General features: G+C 29.6%; 1 protein-coding gene across 1 annotated transcript; it reads left to right on the forward strand.

Annotated features, from left to right (window-relative positions):
• Nucleotides 1-12,559: 12,559 nt before the first annotated feature.
• On the forward strand, nucleotides 12,560-16,717 carry LOC118043552 (bifunctional aspartate aminotransferase and glutamate/aspartate-prephenate aminotransferase). Its single transcript, XM_035051568.2, has 10 exons — nucleotides 12,560-12,745; nucleotides 13,063-13,300; nucleotides 13,435-13,528; nucleotides 13,646-13,749; nucleotides 14,211-14,459; nucleotides 14,540-14,653; nucleotides 14,812-14,895; nucleotides 15,765-15,935; nucleotides 16,011-16,124; nucleotides 16,332-16,717. Exons 1-10 carry the CDS (start codon nucleotides 12,609-12,611, stop codon nucleotides 16,470-16,472), a joined length of 1,446 nt encoding a protein of 481 aa, XP_034907459.1. The 5' UTR covers nucleotides 12,560-12,608; the 3' UTR covers nucleotides 16,473-16,717.
• Nucleotides 16,718-18,625: the final 1,908 nt, after the last annotated feature.

Raw genomic sequence — 18,625 nt, forward strand, 5'->3', positions numbered from 1 at the left:
TGAAAATAAAAATAAAAATAAAACAAATTAAGAAATAAATATAACTCAAAATATTTAATTTTTCAAGACAGGATATTTATAAAAATAATAAATTTCACACTTTATTTTAACAATTAAAACTATATAAATGCTTTAAAACATATAAACAAATAAAAAATAAAAAATGCATCAAAATTTAACAATTTATTAACTTAGAACCTTGATTTTTAAAAAAGTTTTTTTTTTGGATATCCTTGATTATTTTCTTACATTATTTTTTCACTCTTTTTACAGAAAATGAATTTCTAAAATTTCTGTTATTTCTTTTTACCATTGTCACTAATATAAAAAAAATCATTTAAAAAAAATGATTCAGAATTTTTTTTGTTAATGCCAATGTTTTTAATTTTTACTCATACAACATATAATTAAAATATATAAAAAATAAAATTATATCAAAATAAAAAATATATATTAAATTGAAACTTGTTTATTTTTTTATAGAGGCACTTTGTTATTTTTTTTTATGTTATCTTTCAATAGGAAATAATTTATATATTTTGATAAATTTTACTATTATTAAAAGGTACTCCATAGTCAAACGGTAGAATATAATTTTTTTATACCTATATCTTTAATATTTGGCTAGTTTATAATAAAAAGTAGCCTTTTAAATAAAGGTATTTTAAAAACTATAATGAAAATATAATTATAAAAAATTATTAATACACATATAACGTATTTGCTAAAAATAATAGTTTTAAAATGAAAATATATAGTCAGCATCAAAGGTTTACTTATTTTATTTATGTTCGCATTTTTTTTATTTAATTTGGTATTCAATCTATTAATGGTCTTAAAAAACTAACTTTTTGTACTTTGATTAATCTTATTTGTAAAACTATAAGTTTAATGGATATTTATTTTTAAAAAATTTTAAATCAAAATAGGCTGGACCTCAATTACTTTCAATGGATCCCCTTGAATCTTAAATCTCGGGATATATGTCGTTTTTATATAGTTGTTAAAAAATATATTTGTAAGAAATCTAAAAAATAATAGCAGTCAGAAGAGGATGTTGGAGCACCTAGAAAATGGTTAAAAATTAGTTGAGGAAGTTAAAAAAACAAAAATTAAAATTTAATAGTATAGTTTTGATTGATTAGAGCCCTATTGAGAATGGAAATTTAATTTGAAGAAGAAAAGTTCAAAATAAGATGTTTATGGACTCAATTAAATTATATATATTGAAGGTTTAATTGAGTTTATGAAGGGTTTAATTGCATGAAAAATTGATTTTTAAGTCAATTTGGACTTTAATTAGAAAAAAAATAAAGTACAAAGGTCAAATTATAATTTTTAAGAGTTGATTTAGTCAATCAAGGACTTAATTGCATAAATATTAAAGTTTGATGGCCAATTAGGGACTTGATTGAAGAAATCTAAAAGCAAGGACAAACTGGAAAAAGTGCATAAATAGAGGAACTGAAATTGTCTGGATTAGGGGGCTAAATTAAAGAAATTATAAGTTTATTGATCAATTGAGGGTCAAATTGCATAAATTAAAGACTAAGGATTAAAATAAAAATAAAAAAGACGGACAACTTTAGGGTTGACATCTAATTTTAGTAAAGACACAATTGAACTAATTCTTAAAATCAAAATTGCAATTGAGGACTTAATTGAACAAATCAAAAATTAAAGACTGATTTGTAAATTAATACTTTTTGGCGCCATTTTTCTTTTGAGTGAAACAACGTGTTTTGTTCAAAACGATGTCATTTCGTGCCCTATTCATTAAAAAAAGATAGCGCAAAGCCCAAGACGGTGCCTCTTTTATAGCGTGCAAAGGCACCTTCTTCCCCTCTTTTATAGCGTTTGTTCCCCCCTCTTCCCCCCCCTTCCCACTTGCTCAAAAACCCTGACACAACCCACACCTCCTCATAGCCTACCACCATGATGAAAACCAAACAAAGAAAGAAAAATAGAGAAATAGAAAAAGGAACAAAAGAGAAGGACTTAAAAAGAGGGGAAAAACAGAGAAAGAAATAGGGAGAGTGAAAGAAAAAGAGACGAAAAACCAAAACAAAAAAGAGAGAAACAAAGAAGGGGAGAACATAAACAGAAAAAAAAAGAAATACAAAAGAGTATAAGCGAAAACAAAAGGAACCACCGTAACGCCACCATCTTTAGCCACATTTTACCACCACCATCACTAGCAGCACCCCACGATACATTGCTTAGTCAATTTTCCCCTGCCCTTCTTCTTCTTCTTCTTCTCCATCATCTGCCTTCTCCACCATTTTGCAAGTAAATAGTGGAGAGTCAATTAATTCACTCTCCATTGTTTCACATGGATAGTGGAAAGCTGCTACATTATTTGCTAGGCCGGACAGCCAACCCAAACCAAAATAGATGTGCCGAGTCCGACTCAATAAAAAAAAAAAACATCTTTAGGTCAAAACTGACCCAACACTATTATAGGCTAATGTGGGCCCAACATCGTTAGGCTGCCCTCGACCTAACACCTTTGGGATGAACTCGACCCAATTTCTTCTAGGCCGATTTCGGCCCTCCCAACCAGGATGGGCCCAGCCTAATATAATTGGGCCAGGCTCATCCTAATATATTAATATAATAATATTATATAATATATTGATAAAAAAAAATTCCAAAGCATTCCAAAAAATCCTTTCAAAAGAATTGTGATTTTCCTGTGTATTTTTTAATTTATTTTTAATATCTTTTTGTATTTTTATAGTATAAAGATACAAAACCGGTATTAAAATATCTAGTTTTCACCGAAATGTTGTAAAAAAATATCTTGTTTTCTTGCATACATCCAAGTCTCTCAAAGATTTAAAAAAATTCATAATGTATGTTTTTACAACAAAGAAAATTTCAAAAATATGTATTAGCATGTATTTTTTTTTTTTTGCTTTAACAATTAGTTTATTAAAATCACAAGCACTAGGCCAATATTTCAAAAATTCCAAAAAATATATTTTTATCTTCTTTTAATATTTAGGATTACGAACTTATACATAAGATATATTCCTCATATTAAAAAGGTAGTTCTCTTTTATTGATGTTAGAATGGTTAAGTTTTACCCAATAAAATAAGAACCTCCTTAATAAGAGGACTTTTCTTAAACTTTAAACAAACCGATAACTAGAAAACATGACCATACCTTAGCTTTTATCAGACAATCAAACAATGCAACTTACCTTAGATAAGGCATATTTAGGGTGCTAATACCTTCCATTTACCCAACTAATCCCCATGTTTGAGCTCTAAGACCATTTAGGGTTTCTAGTGACCAAAATACTAGATGACGACTCTCATTCCCTCTAATAAAAGACAAGAATTCCTTGTTTTTCCTATTTTACCGATTATCCATATCATCAAGAGTAGATGAATTTCGCAGCGACGCCACACACGTACAATAGAGTTAACTTGTCAATCCCGCAACCCATGTTATAAGATGGGAAAAATCTAATAAAAATCAAATTCAAAGTTGGACTCATGACTCAAGTCATGAGACTGAGATAACCTCTTACAAAAAATTGGAAAAACAATATGATTTAACCTAGGTTGAAATATCAAAAACCATAAACTTGATCATGAGTTCAATATATTCTCATATAAATCAAATCAAAATAGATTATAAAGCTCAATTCTCAGCCGACTCAATGTTGAATGATGAAATTGAAAAAAAAATCAATTAAAAAAATGACACAAAAACAACTCGAGCCAACTCGACTTAACCCATTAAGCATTACTTTTAGATATTAATGCCATAATAACCTAATAAAAAGCAAACAAAACAAATCATAAAGCCTAATTCATAATAAACCCAATATTAAATGATGAAATCGGAGGGTGTGAAGTTATTTATAAAAAAGAAAAAGTTGAGTCAACTATGTTAGCCCGCTAAACCCACATCCCGTAAAAAAAAAAGAATGAAATAATGTTTTGTGTGAAGGGGTAGATCAAAAAACCGTGCTCCTTTATTTATTTTTTAATTAATAAAATGTCACAGGATTATTATTGATTAGATTGTTAGAAATGCAGCTTGTATTCAACCAAAAAAAAAATCAACTCTTAGGTGCTTTTATTTGAATTGTCGTGTTAGGCTTGATGCTATAAATATCAGATTTGCAGGGGTAATCCTACAATTTCCATGTTTTCTTGGAATTTAATTTATAGGTCTTATATATATTCGACTAGTCTTTTAAATATTAACTTTCTTGAAGTTGGTTTTTCTACTATGAAAATGAAAATTGTAGCATATACTTTTTTAAGAGCCAAATCCTTTTTGAATTAAAAATTTAACTACCTAAAGCTTCGAGAGTGTGTTGAGTCTTCAAATATAAATGTTTGTAATGGTTTTTTCAAGATTGGAGTTTATGGATTGATTTTTCGGCAATCATGCTTGAAGATTATGTGTGTCAAATAACTATTTCAATCTAAAAACTTAAATTGTGAGGTGAAATTTTAAAATATAATTTATATTATTCTCTAACATACCTCATCAATTGAAAGCCATTTGGCCTTGAAACTTATACAAATTTAGATTATCTTGTACTTAATTTTTTTATCAAATAAATAGAGATAATGAGATTCGAACTTGTGACTGCTTAGTTATCAAAGACTCTAATACTATGTCAAAGAACTATCTTAACCCAATAACTTAAATGATGTTTCAGGATATAATTTATATTATTTTCTAATATGATAAGGACAATGTTCAAACTTCAAACCTTTTAAGTTTGGTATGAATATTAATATTTTCACAACAAAAATAATTTGACCTTCTAGTTTTCAGATCTTTGTCACACCATCTCCATCTCAATAGGACAATCTTCACCATTACAAGTTTGTCTTGTCCACCTGCTCTCCAAGCACGCTTTAAGGTTTGTTTGGTGAGCAGAAGGGACTGGATGCGCGTTAAGGTTGTCCTATTTGGGGGAGAAATAGAAATTTGGGTATGAGACGGGACAAAAACTTGTCCTAACCCATGTGTGTTCTCACTCCAGTCCATGCACGTTAAGTTTTCCTTTTTGAAGATTGTGTTTCAATAATATTTTTTTTAAAATTAAATATTTTATTTAAAATTAATATTTTTTATATTTTTAGATCATTTTAATATATTAAAATTAAAAAATTTTAAAAATAAAAAATATTATTTTAATATATTTTCAAGTAAAAAATATTTTAAAAGATAATCATTACCATACTATCATATACTATTTTATTTATGTTCAGTCCTATGTGAAAAATGCTCATAGGAAGGCATCCTGCTAGACATGTATAAAACAAATCTAGGGTTATTGTCCGTTCTTGTGAGAAATAAACCCTACGTATATAAATATATTTAGCTAGCAATAAAAATAATGTTTTTTTTTTTTTTTAAATCCTAGAACATTTCCTGTTGATACTTTGCCGCCAACTCTGAACTCTGTGAAACAAAAACTAACAAAAAGCATCCCATTTATTTTGCCTATTTTTACTCTTTTAGGTTATCATTCTTGCTAAGAGCATGAACAAATAAAAAACTGAGAATGAGATTTTACATTTCAATGGTTTTGATGCTTTTCTATGTGAGATGCAGCACAAATCTAATTAAGATTGCAGATTATATAACCTCTCTAGAAATAACTTAACTAGTTAGGTTATGAGTTTGTTTTTTAATAATTATGAATTTGAATTTTTTCAAGGTTATTGGAGATTTACATAGTTATTAATTTTAGAATATATAAAAATAAAAATATATATAAATTGATCCGAATATCCGTATTAATAAAAAAAAAAAGATTGCAGATTATATAATCTTGATCATCGTCGTCCCGGTGTGCTATTGGCTGAGTAATATATACGGGGAGACTGTGAAAAGTGGCTGAACCTTAGCATATGATAAGTCGACAAGATGGCACCAAAATTATATTTAGGTTGAAAATCGTGAGTAGTTTCATTGACGATAAGTCAACAAGAGGGCACCAAAACTTCTATGATTACTAAAATATTAATATCTTTTTCATGACTTCGATAAATTGAAATTATCAAATAACTAATATTAAGTTCATTTAAAGTTATTTCATGATAATGATTATATTTTTATAATTATAAACATTCAATGATTTAATACAATGCAAATATTCAATGTATTTTTTTTAATTATATTTGTGTGTTGAATTCACTGAAATAATGTTTTATATGATTTTTATAATTGCTTAAAAAATATGCAAGTTATATAAAAAAGAAATGGAGAAGAGGCTTTAAGTAAATAAATACTTTGAAAAAATATCTAAAGGATTTGAAATTATATTAAAAATAAAAATAAAAATAAAAATAAAAATAAGGGCGTGGGCCAACATTGCTCACCCACACAAAACAGTGAATTTTCCTCTTTTCTTGTATTCTGGTCTCTTTTTTTATTGTAACATTTTTTTTAATGTGATCCTTAAAAGTTTAGTTTTGATTGGGATTGCGATCAATGATTTGCTTCAATTGAGTTCACAAGGATTTCTTGTGATGTTAAATCAATGCTTGATTTTATAAAATCAATTCAATTTTTTTAATTAAACATAATTAAAAGTTTAAGGATAAAAAATTAACACCCATATAAATTCTAAGACTTTTTAAAAATAAAATACTATAGCATAAGCATGTTTTTAGTTTTTTTAGTCATTAAGTTTTTTTTAAAAAAATATTCATTTATAATTCCTATTTAATGAAGTTATACATTTTGGCCTCGTAATTCATTTCTTTGTATTTAAATTCTTGATAAAAAGAGAAGAGAAGGGGTCACTAGAAAAGACGTGAGAGAAAATGCCATTTTGCCCGATTTTGACCATGAAAAAAGTTGGTTTTTGTATCAATGAATCTTATTTAATTAGAGAAATTTTATTGAGGTGTTCATTGACCTTTATCATGCTTGGGCTCAGGAAGTATTTAAGCCTCGGGTTGATTTTTGAGCTTTTTAACTTTTTTTTGCTAATTTGAAGCCGTAAATGGGTTTAGTTAGGTCATTAGGGTGTTTTATTTTATTTGTTTTTTGGTTTTTGTGGGTTGAAAATAGTTGAGAATATGGTTTTTTGAGTTCAAAAAGTTGGTGACCTGACTTTTCCGGACACCTAAGATAGTTGAAGGTAAAATTAAAGGATAAGTGACATCTACTTACCTTTCCAGATGACATGTTGCCTGATTCATTAAAAAAAAGTTGGGCAAACCATATATTGCCCTCAGCCAAGCCAAAAAAATATAAAAAGAAGGGAATAAGTGAGTGAGGTTGGCATTGGAAACCCCCTCACTTATCTTACCTGAGCTCCGGAAATATTTGAGGTTCAAGTTGATTTTAAGTGTTTTAACTATTTTTTAGATTTTGAAGCCATAAGTGGGTTTAGTTAGGTTACTATTGTGTGTGTGTGTGTGTGTTTTTTTTTTAATGGGTTTAAAATGGTTGGGAATGGGGTTTTTTGGGTTCAAAAAGTCAGTGACTAGACTTTTTAGGGCTCCTAAGGTGGTTGATGGTATAACCAGAGGATAAGCGACATCGTCTGGTTGATTAAAAATAAAAAAAAATGAGCTGATCATACATTGCCCCCTCAACCAAGAGGGGAAAAAAAAAGAGGACTAAGTGAGTGAGTTTCGCCTTGAAACCCACACCTCTCTACCCTAGATTTTTGGCTCGAAGTTGTCAATGAGACCCAGTTTCTTGAAAAAAAATTTAAGAGCTTTGTTGTTGTTGTTAATAAATTTTATTTAAATATAATAAATATTTTTTTAAAAAACTTATTCCATTAAATACCCTTCGCTTCTCACACCTTGTTTATATTATCTAACATTCTTTTTATATGTCAATATGTGATTTTTTTTCTTTGATTTTAAGCTAAATTAATTATATCTAAATAAATAACATTATGTTTGAGATATTATTTCATTAGGTATCAATCACTTTAATTTTTATTTTCAAATGAGATTCTTGCTATTTTTTCCAATTTCTATTTTCAAAATAGTTGAGATAATTGCTTTTCTTACGGGACATAATTTTATTCATTTGTAATTAAATAAAACATTTGTTTAGCTCATTATGTGTCATGATCAGATATTTTAATATGCATCTTTATTTTATTTTACTGACTCAATATTTGGTTAGTTTTATAATTTTTCTTAACATTTATTAATACATGTTATTCTCAGTTTATTTTATTAAACACACATATTGTTTGCAATTTTTTTTTTTAATGGTGTTAAACAAGTTGTCAATGCTTATATTATTTTAGCATTGCTAAGGGAAATTGATCTCGACCCGCCCATGGGCAAGTGACTAGTTTTGATCTAAGAAATTTGTTGTCATTTATACTAGTTAGTTGCATGCTCATAGCCATGAGAAAAGTTTTGACAATTGATTAGTATTTAAAAGTGCATGTTTATCAAGGTTTTATATCATCATTTTGCACTTAAAGTATCAATAACTCCTTAACTAAAGCATGTTTTATAATAACAAGTTTGATGCTATAAGATACCTTAATTTATGGTAAATGCTCATCTTAAATGCAGGCTTATCACATAAATAAAAGGATTGATTGATGAGTTTAAGTATTGAAAGTGAAAGGACAAAGAGATGGCCAAACGTAGAAAAGAGATGCTGGTGCAGTCCAAACCGGAACATTGCTCGGTAATTGGATCATATCTGGAGCTCTAGATCTCGGATTTAGGTCCATTTTATATGGATGGAAAGGTAAGACATAGGCCTATAACTTTCATAGGAGCCCAAGATTTAAAAAGGCCGTTTTGAAGTCCAAATTGTAGGAACAACGAAGAAGTCCGAATCTATCCTGCAGCCCAGACACTGTTCAGTGTTCAGCCCATATCTTGAGTTCTAGAAGTCCAAATGACCTCATCTTTTTTTTGTTGGAAAGCTGAGACAATTTCCTAGAACTTTCCTGAGGATTCTATGCAAATTATGATGTTATCAATGACGTCTTGTTCAGACAAGAAGATAAGAATTATCACAAAGTCAAGATGTGGCCACCCACTCATCAATTAGTCAACAAATCAATAGTTTCAAATTTTGCCTATAAAAGGAGGCATTTACCATGTATTGAGGCATCTTGGTGTTCAAATCAAGATCATGCTCTTGCTTTCTCTCTTTGTATTGCTTATGTTTTGTTTTTATTAATATCAAGTTTATGCACTTCATTTCCTTTCTTTTATTTAGTTAACTTCTTTCTCATTTTATGTTCTATTCTTATTCATTTATGTTTCTTTCTTTCATTATGTTTAGCTAAGTGAATTATGTCAAGGTAAAAAGGGTACACTAATGGTGTAAGAATAAGTATAATATAAACTCAACATGGACCTTAGTGTTGGATACTAACATGTTTTATATTTGTTATCTTGTTCACTTTTAATACTTTGCCTGTTAAATGGTTAATCTAGATTTATATTGTATAACACTTGGTACAACAAATACTTGGCACTTTCATAGCCCATACTATATGGTATAACCGACACCTGAGCTATGAAAGGAACTTGATTTGTTGTTAACATAAGTTATAATCATGAATGCCTGACAACATTTACAGTATTAGCATTATTTGAATAAGATAATTAATGTAATCATGTTAACAATTTATAATCTGATTGGAACCTCCTTTATATGTGGTCTCTAATTGAGTAATAAGAGTTTATATTATACTTGTGTGAACTACCATTAGTGGATTCTCTAACCTTGACATTTGTTTTTATTATTGTTTAATCCTTACATCAATCTTACCTCTCAAAGCTCTCTTTATTATTACTACTACTACTATTATTATTTACATTCTTGTTATATTATATGTACGTTAAGTATGCTCTGTGTTTGATCAAGGATCCTGACATTGTTGGTCTTGCCTTGTTCATTCGCATCAGAAATCTGTTTATATTATACAATATATCTCTTTGATCTTTTTATAAACTCAGTATATAGGCTGAAAACCTGTGACCCAATCTTTTAGACCATTCTCAGGTATAACAATGCCACGTACTGAGTATTATTATTATTACTTTTAATATTACTATTATTATTGTTGTTGTTGTTGTAGTATTGTTATTTATAATTTATACAATTAATCTCTCTGTGGTTCGATCCCGGTCTTGTCGGGTTATTTATTACTTCGACACTCCTGCACTTGGGAGAAGACATCAAGCTTTTAATCGTGTCAATAATGTTATAAAACCCAACCTGATGGGTTAACATAGCATTTTGCAACCTAGGCTTTGGACCATGTCATGTTACAAAATAAATTAAGTGAGAGTTACTAGATTCGAATGTGTCGATTTAGGGAATAACCTACAACTCAGTCAACCTTGTAAAAATCTGATTTGATTAAAAAAGTAAAAAATAACGTTGATTTAACAATTTAATTTTTTAAAAATATTAAAACAATAATTATTTGGATTGATTCAAGTTAATCTACCTAACTTGTATTCCAAGTCATAAGCTTGATCGAGTTTAATAAATGAGCTTTTTAAAATTTATTTTTTATTTAATTATACTATAAAAAAGGAATTCACAGGAAAGAAACACAAATAAAAATATAGAAGATCTATTTTTTCTCATTGAAATTATATATTTTTTTCTTATCAATGTAATTTTATTTATTTATTTTGACAACATAAGAATTTTGTTTTTTTTAAGAAATTATAGCATAGTTCATTGAATAGAAACAAATTAAAGAAAGTCCGGAAAAAGTATAATGATTTGAATAAAAAAAGAAAAAAAGGTGTACACTTTTAATAAAAATATAATTTTTTATTACACGTTTTTTTTTTGTATTTTTGATGAAAACATGTTTTATTTATAAGAAACATTATTTTTTTAAGAAAACAATAGTAAAAGAAAGTTTCAATTAACAAATTATGAATAAATCATCTCTCCCCAATGAGATGAAAAAATATGAGTACAATAAATTTGAAAAAATTATATAAGAAAATATAATAAAAAAGATTAATACGAAAGAATAAAAATTTATTCATATTTAATTTTAATTAGCAAATTATTTTAAAAATTATACATATCATACTAATATATAATTATCCATAAAGCAATCAATAATGTTATCATAAAAAAAAAAACTAATTTTCTTATGAACAATTACATATTTTTTATTAGCAACATGTTTTTTTTGCATAAAAAACCACGGAAGACTAAAATAAAATTTTGTTAAGAATTCTAATAATGGAAAATGTATATCTTCAATTTAAACTACATTTCTTTATCAAAGCATATCTTTAATGTTTTAATGAAAGCATGTTTTTTTTAATATTAAACACCATTTTTTAAATAAAAACCTATCATAATCTCAAAATTAAGATTTGATAAAAAAAAAATATTAAAATAATTTTTTGATAATTTGTACTTAGTCACATGAAAAATAATAATAATTAAAGTGATAAAATCATGTCAAAAAGTATATTAAAAATAAAATTTGGATAAGATTGGTGATTTAAAAATATAAAAAAATTACACAATAAGAAAAATAAAATTATAATGATCCCAACTTTGTATCTAGTTTCTATAAAAGAAAGTCTTTTCACGATAACAATTATTTCTAGCCAGGAAAGGAAGAAAAAAAAAGATTCTTACTTAATTTTGTCAAGGTAATCTCAAGGTTAATTTTTATTTATTTTTATTTTTTTTATATAAATTTTCATTTATAGAACCGATAAATTAATTTCCTTCAAATTTTGATGAGAAATTGAATTGAACTTATGTAGTAGGTGGGGGAGGTGGTTAAAGCTAGGTCCAAAGCCCCCGTATTGCGCTCTAAACATGTATCGAGTAGAATTTTTTTTTTTTAATTAATAATATTTTCATATTTTTAAATTATTTTAATATATTTTTGATAAAAAAAACCATTTTAAATAACAACAACTACAACACTTTTAAATACCCCTTAAACCTATAACTAACATTCATCAAAGAGAAGCATATGCCCACCCACCTCTCCACTCAAATTCACATTTTTTTTAATTTTTTTACAGTCAACAACATTTCTCAATCAATTTTTATATATCAAGATAAAAATTACTCTTTTTTTTGGGTTCGAAGAAGAAGATTCACAGCAAATTTATTATAAACATATCCTGTTGACCAACATCTTGCATCTTTTTTTCCTATTCGCTCATGCTTCACCAAACCTCTCTTTTCCCACCCAATCAATCAACGAATCACAACCGTCTATTGTGGACCCATAAACAAAGAACGGCCGAGATGGTTTAATGATGTTCCAGATTGGAAACCCATTCAAGACCGCGCTCGTAACCAACCCCCGTCTCTCACCTACCCCGTTTAAGACAATGGACAAGGTTACTATAGTTTTTGAAATTATATTAAAATAATATATTTTTTTTTATTTTTTTAAAATTTATTTATTATAAATTATTTTTTTAATATTTTTATATCATTTTCATATATTAATATTAAAAAAAATTTAAAAATAAAAAATATTACTTCGAATACGTTTTCGAAAACAAAAATATTTTGAAAGAACAACAGCCGGCATGCTACTAAACGGGCCTCTATAAAAAGAATCATTCAGAATCCTCCACTACTAAACGCCTCCTTGAATATTCACTCATGGCTGCTACTTCAACTTCAACCAGTTATCGTCTTGGTTTCCGACTCCACCACCAACCCGCACCCTGTTCAGGTTCTCACCCTCAAACCTCCGGAGCCGTGTCCTTTCTTTCAGGGTCTCACAATTTCTCCTTCAAGTAAATTTCTTTCACTTTCCAATCAATTCTGCAACTATTTATCATTGTATTACTAATGGGTTTTCTCAAGATTTTCAACCTGAATGTTAACGATAATTGTGTTTTAGCAACTTGCTGATGAAGGGTTTGTTTTGTTTTCGTCATTGGTTGCTATTGATTATTAATAAAGCTAGCTTCTTTCTACAAGGCAATGTGTACTGTTCTGATATGAAATTTCAAAGCTTGCCATTTTTGTTTCTCTGTTTGTGTGTTTCTTATGTTGGCAATAGTATACCACAATTGTTTTCTGACCACTAATAATGTATTATACTTGATAGATCGCTGGAGACTACTAGACGATCACAGTTGTCTAGAATAAGTGTAGTTGTGAAGGCAGAAAGTAGGTCTGAAGAGATGCAACTCGATATTTCTTTGAGTCCAAGGGTGAATGCTGTAAAACCTTCGAAGACAGTGGCCATAACGGACCAGGCTACTGCGCTTGTACAAGCTGGGGTTCCTGTTATTCGTTTGGCTGCTGGAGAGCCTGATTTTGATACACCGGTTGTAATAGCAGAGGTGATTCCTTTTCTTTTCTATTTTCGTTTTCCAGTTGGAGTTCAGTGCATATCTTTTCTATGCCTTAAAGTGTATGCCTGTGCTTAAACCGATGTTAATTGTTTGGTTTTTTTTTTTGGCTGTGGAAACGTTAGGCTGGAATAAATGCAATTCGCGAAGGTTTCACAAGGTATACTCCAAATGCTGGTACACAGGAGCTTCGAGTTGCAATTTGTCATAAGCTGAAGGGTAAATATATATATTTTCAGTAATTTTGTGTTTGCAACCTAGTTGGTATGCTTGGGGCATTTCCAGCATGGAATTTATTACAGTTTTTTGAATAAATTATCTCTTAATTTTTGGCAGAGGAGAACGGTATCTCTTATACACCTGACCAAATTTTAGTTAGCAATGGTGCCAAGCAGAGTATATACCAAGCAATGCTTGCAGTTTGCTCTCCTGGCGATGAGGTAAAGTTTTTTATGTCAAAATAATTAGGATTATGGTGCTATCTGCATTTCTGCTGCCAACTAAATGGTACCAGAATTGTTGCATTCCTACATTTGAGTGTTGGCTTTGTGTAGCATTTAGGAACTGTTTTTGTAACTCTGGATTAAAGTAATGGTTAATTGAATATAGAGCTATGGTTCTCTGCATTTTATACGATTGAGGTAAAAAAACCATCCAGCCAAAGCTAGAGTGCGTATGCAGTGTAAATTCATAGCTAAAAAACACAGATGATAGAAAGCAAGAGAAGAGATCTTGATGTGTAGAAAGAAATAGCTATGTTTATATATTTTGCACAATTGTATATATTTTCATTCAGGCAATCAAAGTCGTGTTCTAATGGAATTCAGTAGGAGATCATTATCATTGAAGTTGTTTAATCTCTGAAGGTAGCTCGTGTTCATAAAAAATACCTTACCCTCAGGTTATTATTCCTGCACCATTTTGGGTGAGTTACCCAGAAATGGCGAGGCTGGCTGATGCAACCCCAGTGATTCTTCCAACATCAATCTCTGAAAATTTTCTCTTGGATCCAAAGCTACTTGAATCAAAACTGAGTGAAAAGTCAAGGCTGTTGATTCTTTGTTCTCCATCTAACCCAACAGGATCAGTTTATTCCAAGAAATTGCTTGAAGAGATTGCACGGATCGTAGCAAAACATCCTAGGCTTCTGGTATGATTAATCAAACCCTAATTTCAAGTTCTATGGTTTCCTGATATTTAAATGCTGAATTTCTTTGGTATTGCACTCAGGTCTTGTCTGATGAGATATACGAACACATAATATATGCACCTGCTACTCACATAAGCTTTGCATCTTTGCCCGGCATGTGGGAAAGGACTTTGACAGTGAACGGATTTTCTAAGGTAACTTAACCTTACATCTGGTTATCAGTCTTAGATATCTACTATCTCAATAATATGATATTTCATGTATAATTTTGATATGGCTGTGATTTTGAATAAAACCCAAAGTAGTTTGTCTCATTGAGTAGATTAACATTTAGAAAGCGCGAAATTTGCAGGCCTTTGCAATGACTGGTTGGAGACTGGGGTATATTGCTGGTCCCAAGCACTTTGTTGCAGCATGTAATAAGATACAGAGTCAGGTATTGTATCACACCACTTTCCAGGATGAATTGAGTCCATCATGCATGCTTTGAAGTTTTCTTTTATCTTAAAGCATCACTGGCTATTCTTGCGAACAGTTTTCCAATATTTTACCTGTTTGTAAATCATGTTTTAAGCTGTTAGATTTCAAAATTTCTTTTGTCGCATTGATTCCTTTACCTTCCAAAGATTATGGTGAATCAAATAGGCTTTTATTGTCAATTGAATAGAGGTGATTTTCTGCAAGGGTGGAAGGAGCCATTCTGAACTTCATTGCACATAGTTTGGAGACTTGAAGGAAAAAAAGTTTTTTAGAATTGAAAGGGGTAAGGTGAAGTTGCGGGTTCTAAAGAATCAGATGCATGGCTAATCTAGACGGACACAGCTTTCACAATTGATTGTGTGATGAAAGCATACAAGATACAGAATGATACTTGGATCTGGTTACCAAACCAAATAGTCAAGAGTTTTCTTTATATTATGCCATTTTATATCTCCTAAAGAACTTAGAGAATCATTATTCATTTGACCTCTACTCACAATCAGCATTACGCATGAAGCACTCATCAACACATAATGAATTGGATATGCACTAATCACATGAATGCTTAACCTGAGAAAGACCCGTAAGGAGATAAGAATCTGGAATTTCCCACTCGCTTACACAGGCCAGTTTGGCCTGGTAAATGAGGGGCTTTGTGCATGGGGCTGCAATTGCAATTCTTGATGATTTTTTATTTTCAGTAATAATGTACGTGCCTTGCATTGTTGATTTGCAATGCATTGATTTACCTATTCCAGTAATGCTTGTTATCTCAACCATGACTTTGTAGAAGCCCCAATTGATCTGTGTGCTCTATTTTCCCAGTTTACATCAGGTGCCAGCAGTGTATCTCAAAAGGCAGGCGTTGCTGCACTAGGACTCGGCTATGCTGGTGGGGAAGCAGTGTCTACCATGGTGAAAGCATTCATGGAGCGGAGAGATTTCTTGATTAAAAGCTTTGGAGAAATGGAAGGTGTTAGGATGTCAGAACCTCAGGTACTGCCTTTTGGTTATTTAGACGGATAACCTCCCATCTCCCTCGCTTCTAATTCTATTTGGATTTACTTGCAGGGAGCATTTTATCTTTTCATTGATGTCAGCTCGTACTATGGAACAGAGGCTGAAGGTTTTGGTAAAATCGGGGACTCTGACTCCCTTTGCCGTTACCTGTTGGATCAAGCCCAGGTACGCGTTGTTACAGCCTCACAGGATACTGTTCTGTTTACTTTTGATTGACAATGTTTCTCCATCTGTCTCACCAACAATGTCAAAGTTGAATATTACTCAGCAACACTTTGATGATGTTGAAACTACAGCTCTAGTAACATGGCATGCAGCATTTATTATACTGCTAAAGATCTTTATAACTTGATAATGGCTGCTTAAATACAGGTTGCGCTAGTCCCAGGGGTTGCATTTGGAGATGACAGCTGCATACGTATCTCATATGCAGCATCTCTGACCACCCTACAGGAGGCTGTAGAGAGAATCAAGAAGGCTCTACTCCCACTCAAGTCTGCTGTCCCTGTTTAATGTAGAAGAATGTTAACTTGCAATTGTACTCTTTTAGGGTTTAAAAATGTGTACTACTTTATTGATTGTTACAAATAAAACGTTTTTCTTTGCAATGATCATTGATTTTTGCACTAGCCGTATTAAGTGGAGATGTGAAACAATTCCAATGTCGATGGACAGTATTTTTCTACCTTCAATTCATATTGTTGTATCTGTAACTGAATTACATTTTACTCTTAATAAGTGAGATTGTTTTTTCATTTTTTGGCAAGTTCCATTCATTTAGTAGAAAACTAGTCATTTAACTCATGATTCGTAGCCGCGAGTTATAAATTTATTTTTCTAAAAGAATATCGGGTATTCAGATTATTTCAATATGTTTTTTATATAAAAAAATTTAAAGTGTAAATAAAAAATCCAATACAAGCATTCAATTAAATACATTAATAACTATTTATATAAATAAGTAGAAAAAATCATTAATAATAATTAAAAGAAAATTTGAAAAAAAAAATAAATGAATATAGATTAAGATATTCAAGATTATATTTATTGAACTTATTTATTTAATTCAATAAAAAATAAATCCATATCCTAAAAAACTCATGACCTAAAAGAAAAATATAAATGAAGCAGATTGAATAAACCCACAACTTTAAAAAAAAAATTATGCAAGGCCAACACATCAACAATATATTATTTAAAAGTAAAAATAATATTTTAAAAAATAAAGTTCATTTGTAATTGAATGATTGAATTACAAAACAAAAAAACTTCTATAAAAAAAATAAAAACAAAAGAAGAAGTGAAAAGAATAAAGATTAAAATTGATAAACAAAAGAGGAGAATGATGTATTTTAGTTGTTAGGAGAGAAAAGAAAGGGGAAAAAAAACAAAAACGATCACCTATAACAATCCAACTACTTCATTTGACTATATACCACTCCATGTAGAAGAGGACATAGTTACGCATTTAGAGAGATGATGAAAGTTCAACTTTGGCAAGCATAATTATTAAACCCGGTCTGGGGGTTGATCGAGCCAAGGGGTTGAGTCCCAAGTTTCATGAGTCAACCCTGGTCATTTAGGGTCAACCCAGATCAACTTGGAAAAATTAAAAAAAATATTAAAGTTTTAATATTTTATATAAAAAAAATTAAAAAAAAAATCATGTAAATATAGGTTATACATATTGTAAATAACGAAGTTTAAAAGAATATTTTAAAAAGTATTTTATCCTACATTAAAAAAATATTATGTTAAGCTTTTAAGTTGAAGTATTTAAATCAAAAGGTTTTTTATCCCACATTGAAAAAATATAACTTTTTTTCTTGAAAACATAAAATATATATACTAATGGGTTTTAAATCTCACACTAAAAAAAGGTAATTTTTTTTTTGGAACATATAGTATATATACTAATGTTATCTTTTTAACTTGAAGTATTCAAACTAAAAGATTTTTTATTCTACATTGAAAAAACATAAATTTTTTTTGGAATATAGAGTATATATAGTAATGGGTTTTAAATCCTACATTTGAAAAAAAAACCTGGTCTCGCCCGGGTCACGGGTTGACTTGCCAGGTTGACCAGTTTTGGCCGAGTCGTTGCAGCAGCCAAGTTTTTGACAAACTCGGCCTGGTCCAGCCCTCGGGTCAATTCACTAGGCCGGTCCAGGTTTTATAACTATGTTAACAAGAAAGTGGTATCGCGCATACCGCTTAAATGATGCGAATGACACCAATAGTTTTTTTATTTAAATATTCAAAAGTCAATATAAAAAATACCAAAACGCTTCTATAACCCTGTTATTTGCATGAAATACCTGTATAAAAGTTTAAAAATACCCCAAATGTAAAGCTTCTTTTTTGTTTTTTGATTTAAATTTGTATTATTTATATTGGACATGGATAATAAAAAACATCGGTAGGCCATTAATTGTTTGATCTTGGAGGAACGAAATATTTTAATTGTTAAGAAATTTATGAAAAGTAAAGAAAATCTTTTTCAATAATTTTAAATCTTGTTAATTCTAAGGGAAAAGAATATCTTTATCATGTAACAAAAAAATACAAATACCCTCAAGAAAAGCTTTAGACATAAAAACATGAAGAGACATAAAAGTATAAAGAGTAAAATAATAATTTCACTGTAACTGAAGACACTTTTC

The sequence above is a fragment of the Populus alba genome, chromosome 7, assembly GCF_005239225.2.
Source record: "Populus alba chromosome 7, ASM523922v2, whole genome shotgun sequence".
Classification (NCBI taxonomy): Eukaryota; Viridiplantae; Streptophyta; class Magnoliopsida; order Malpighiales; family Salicaceae; genus Populus; species Populus alba.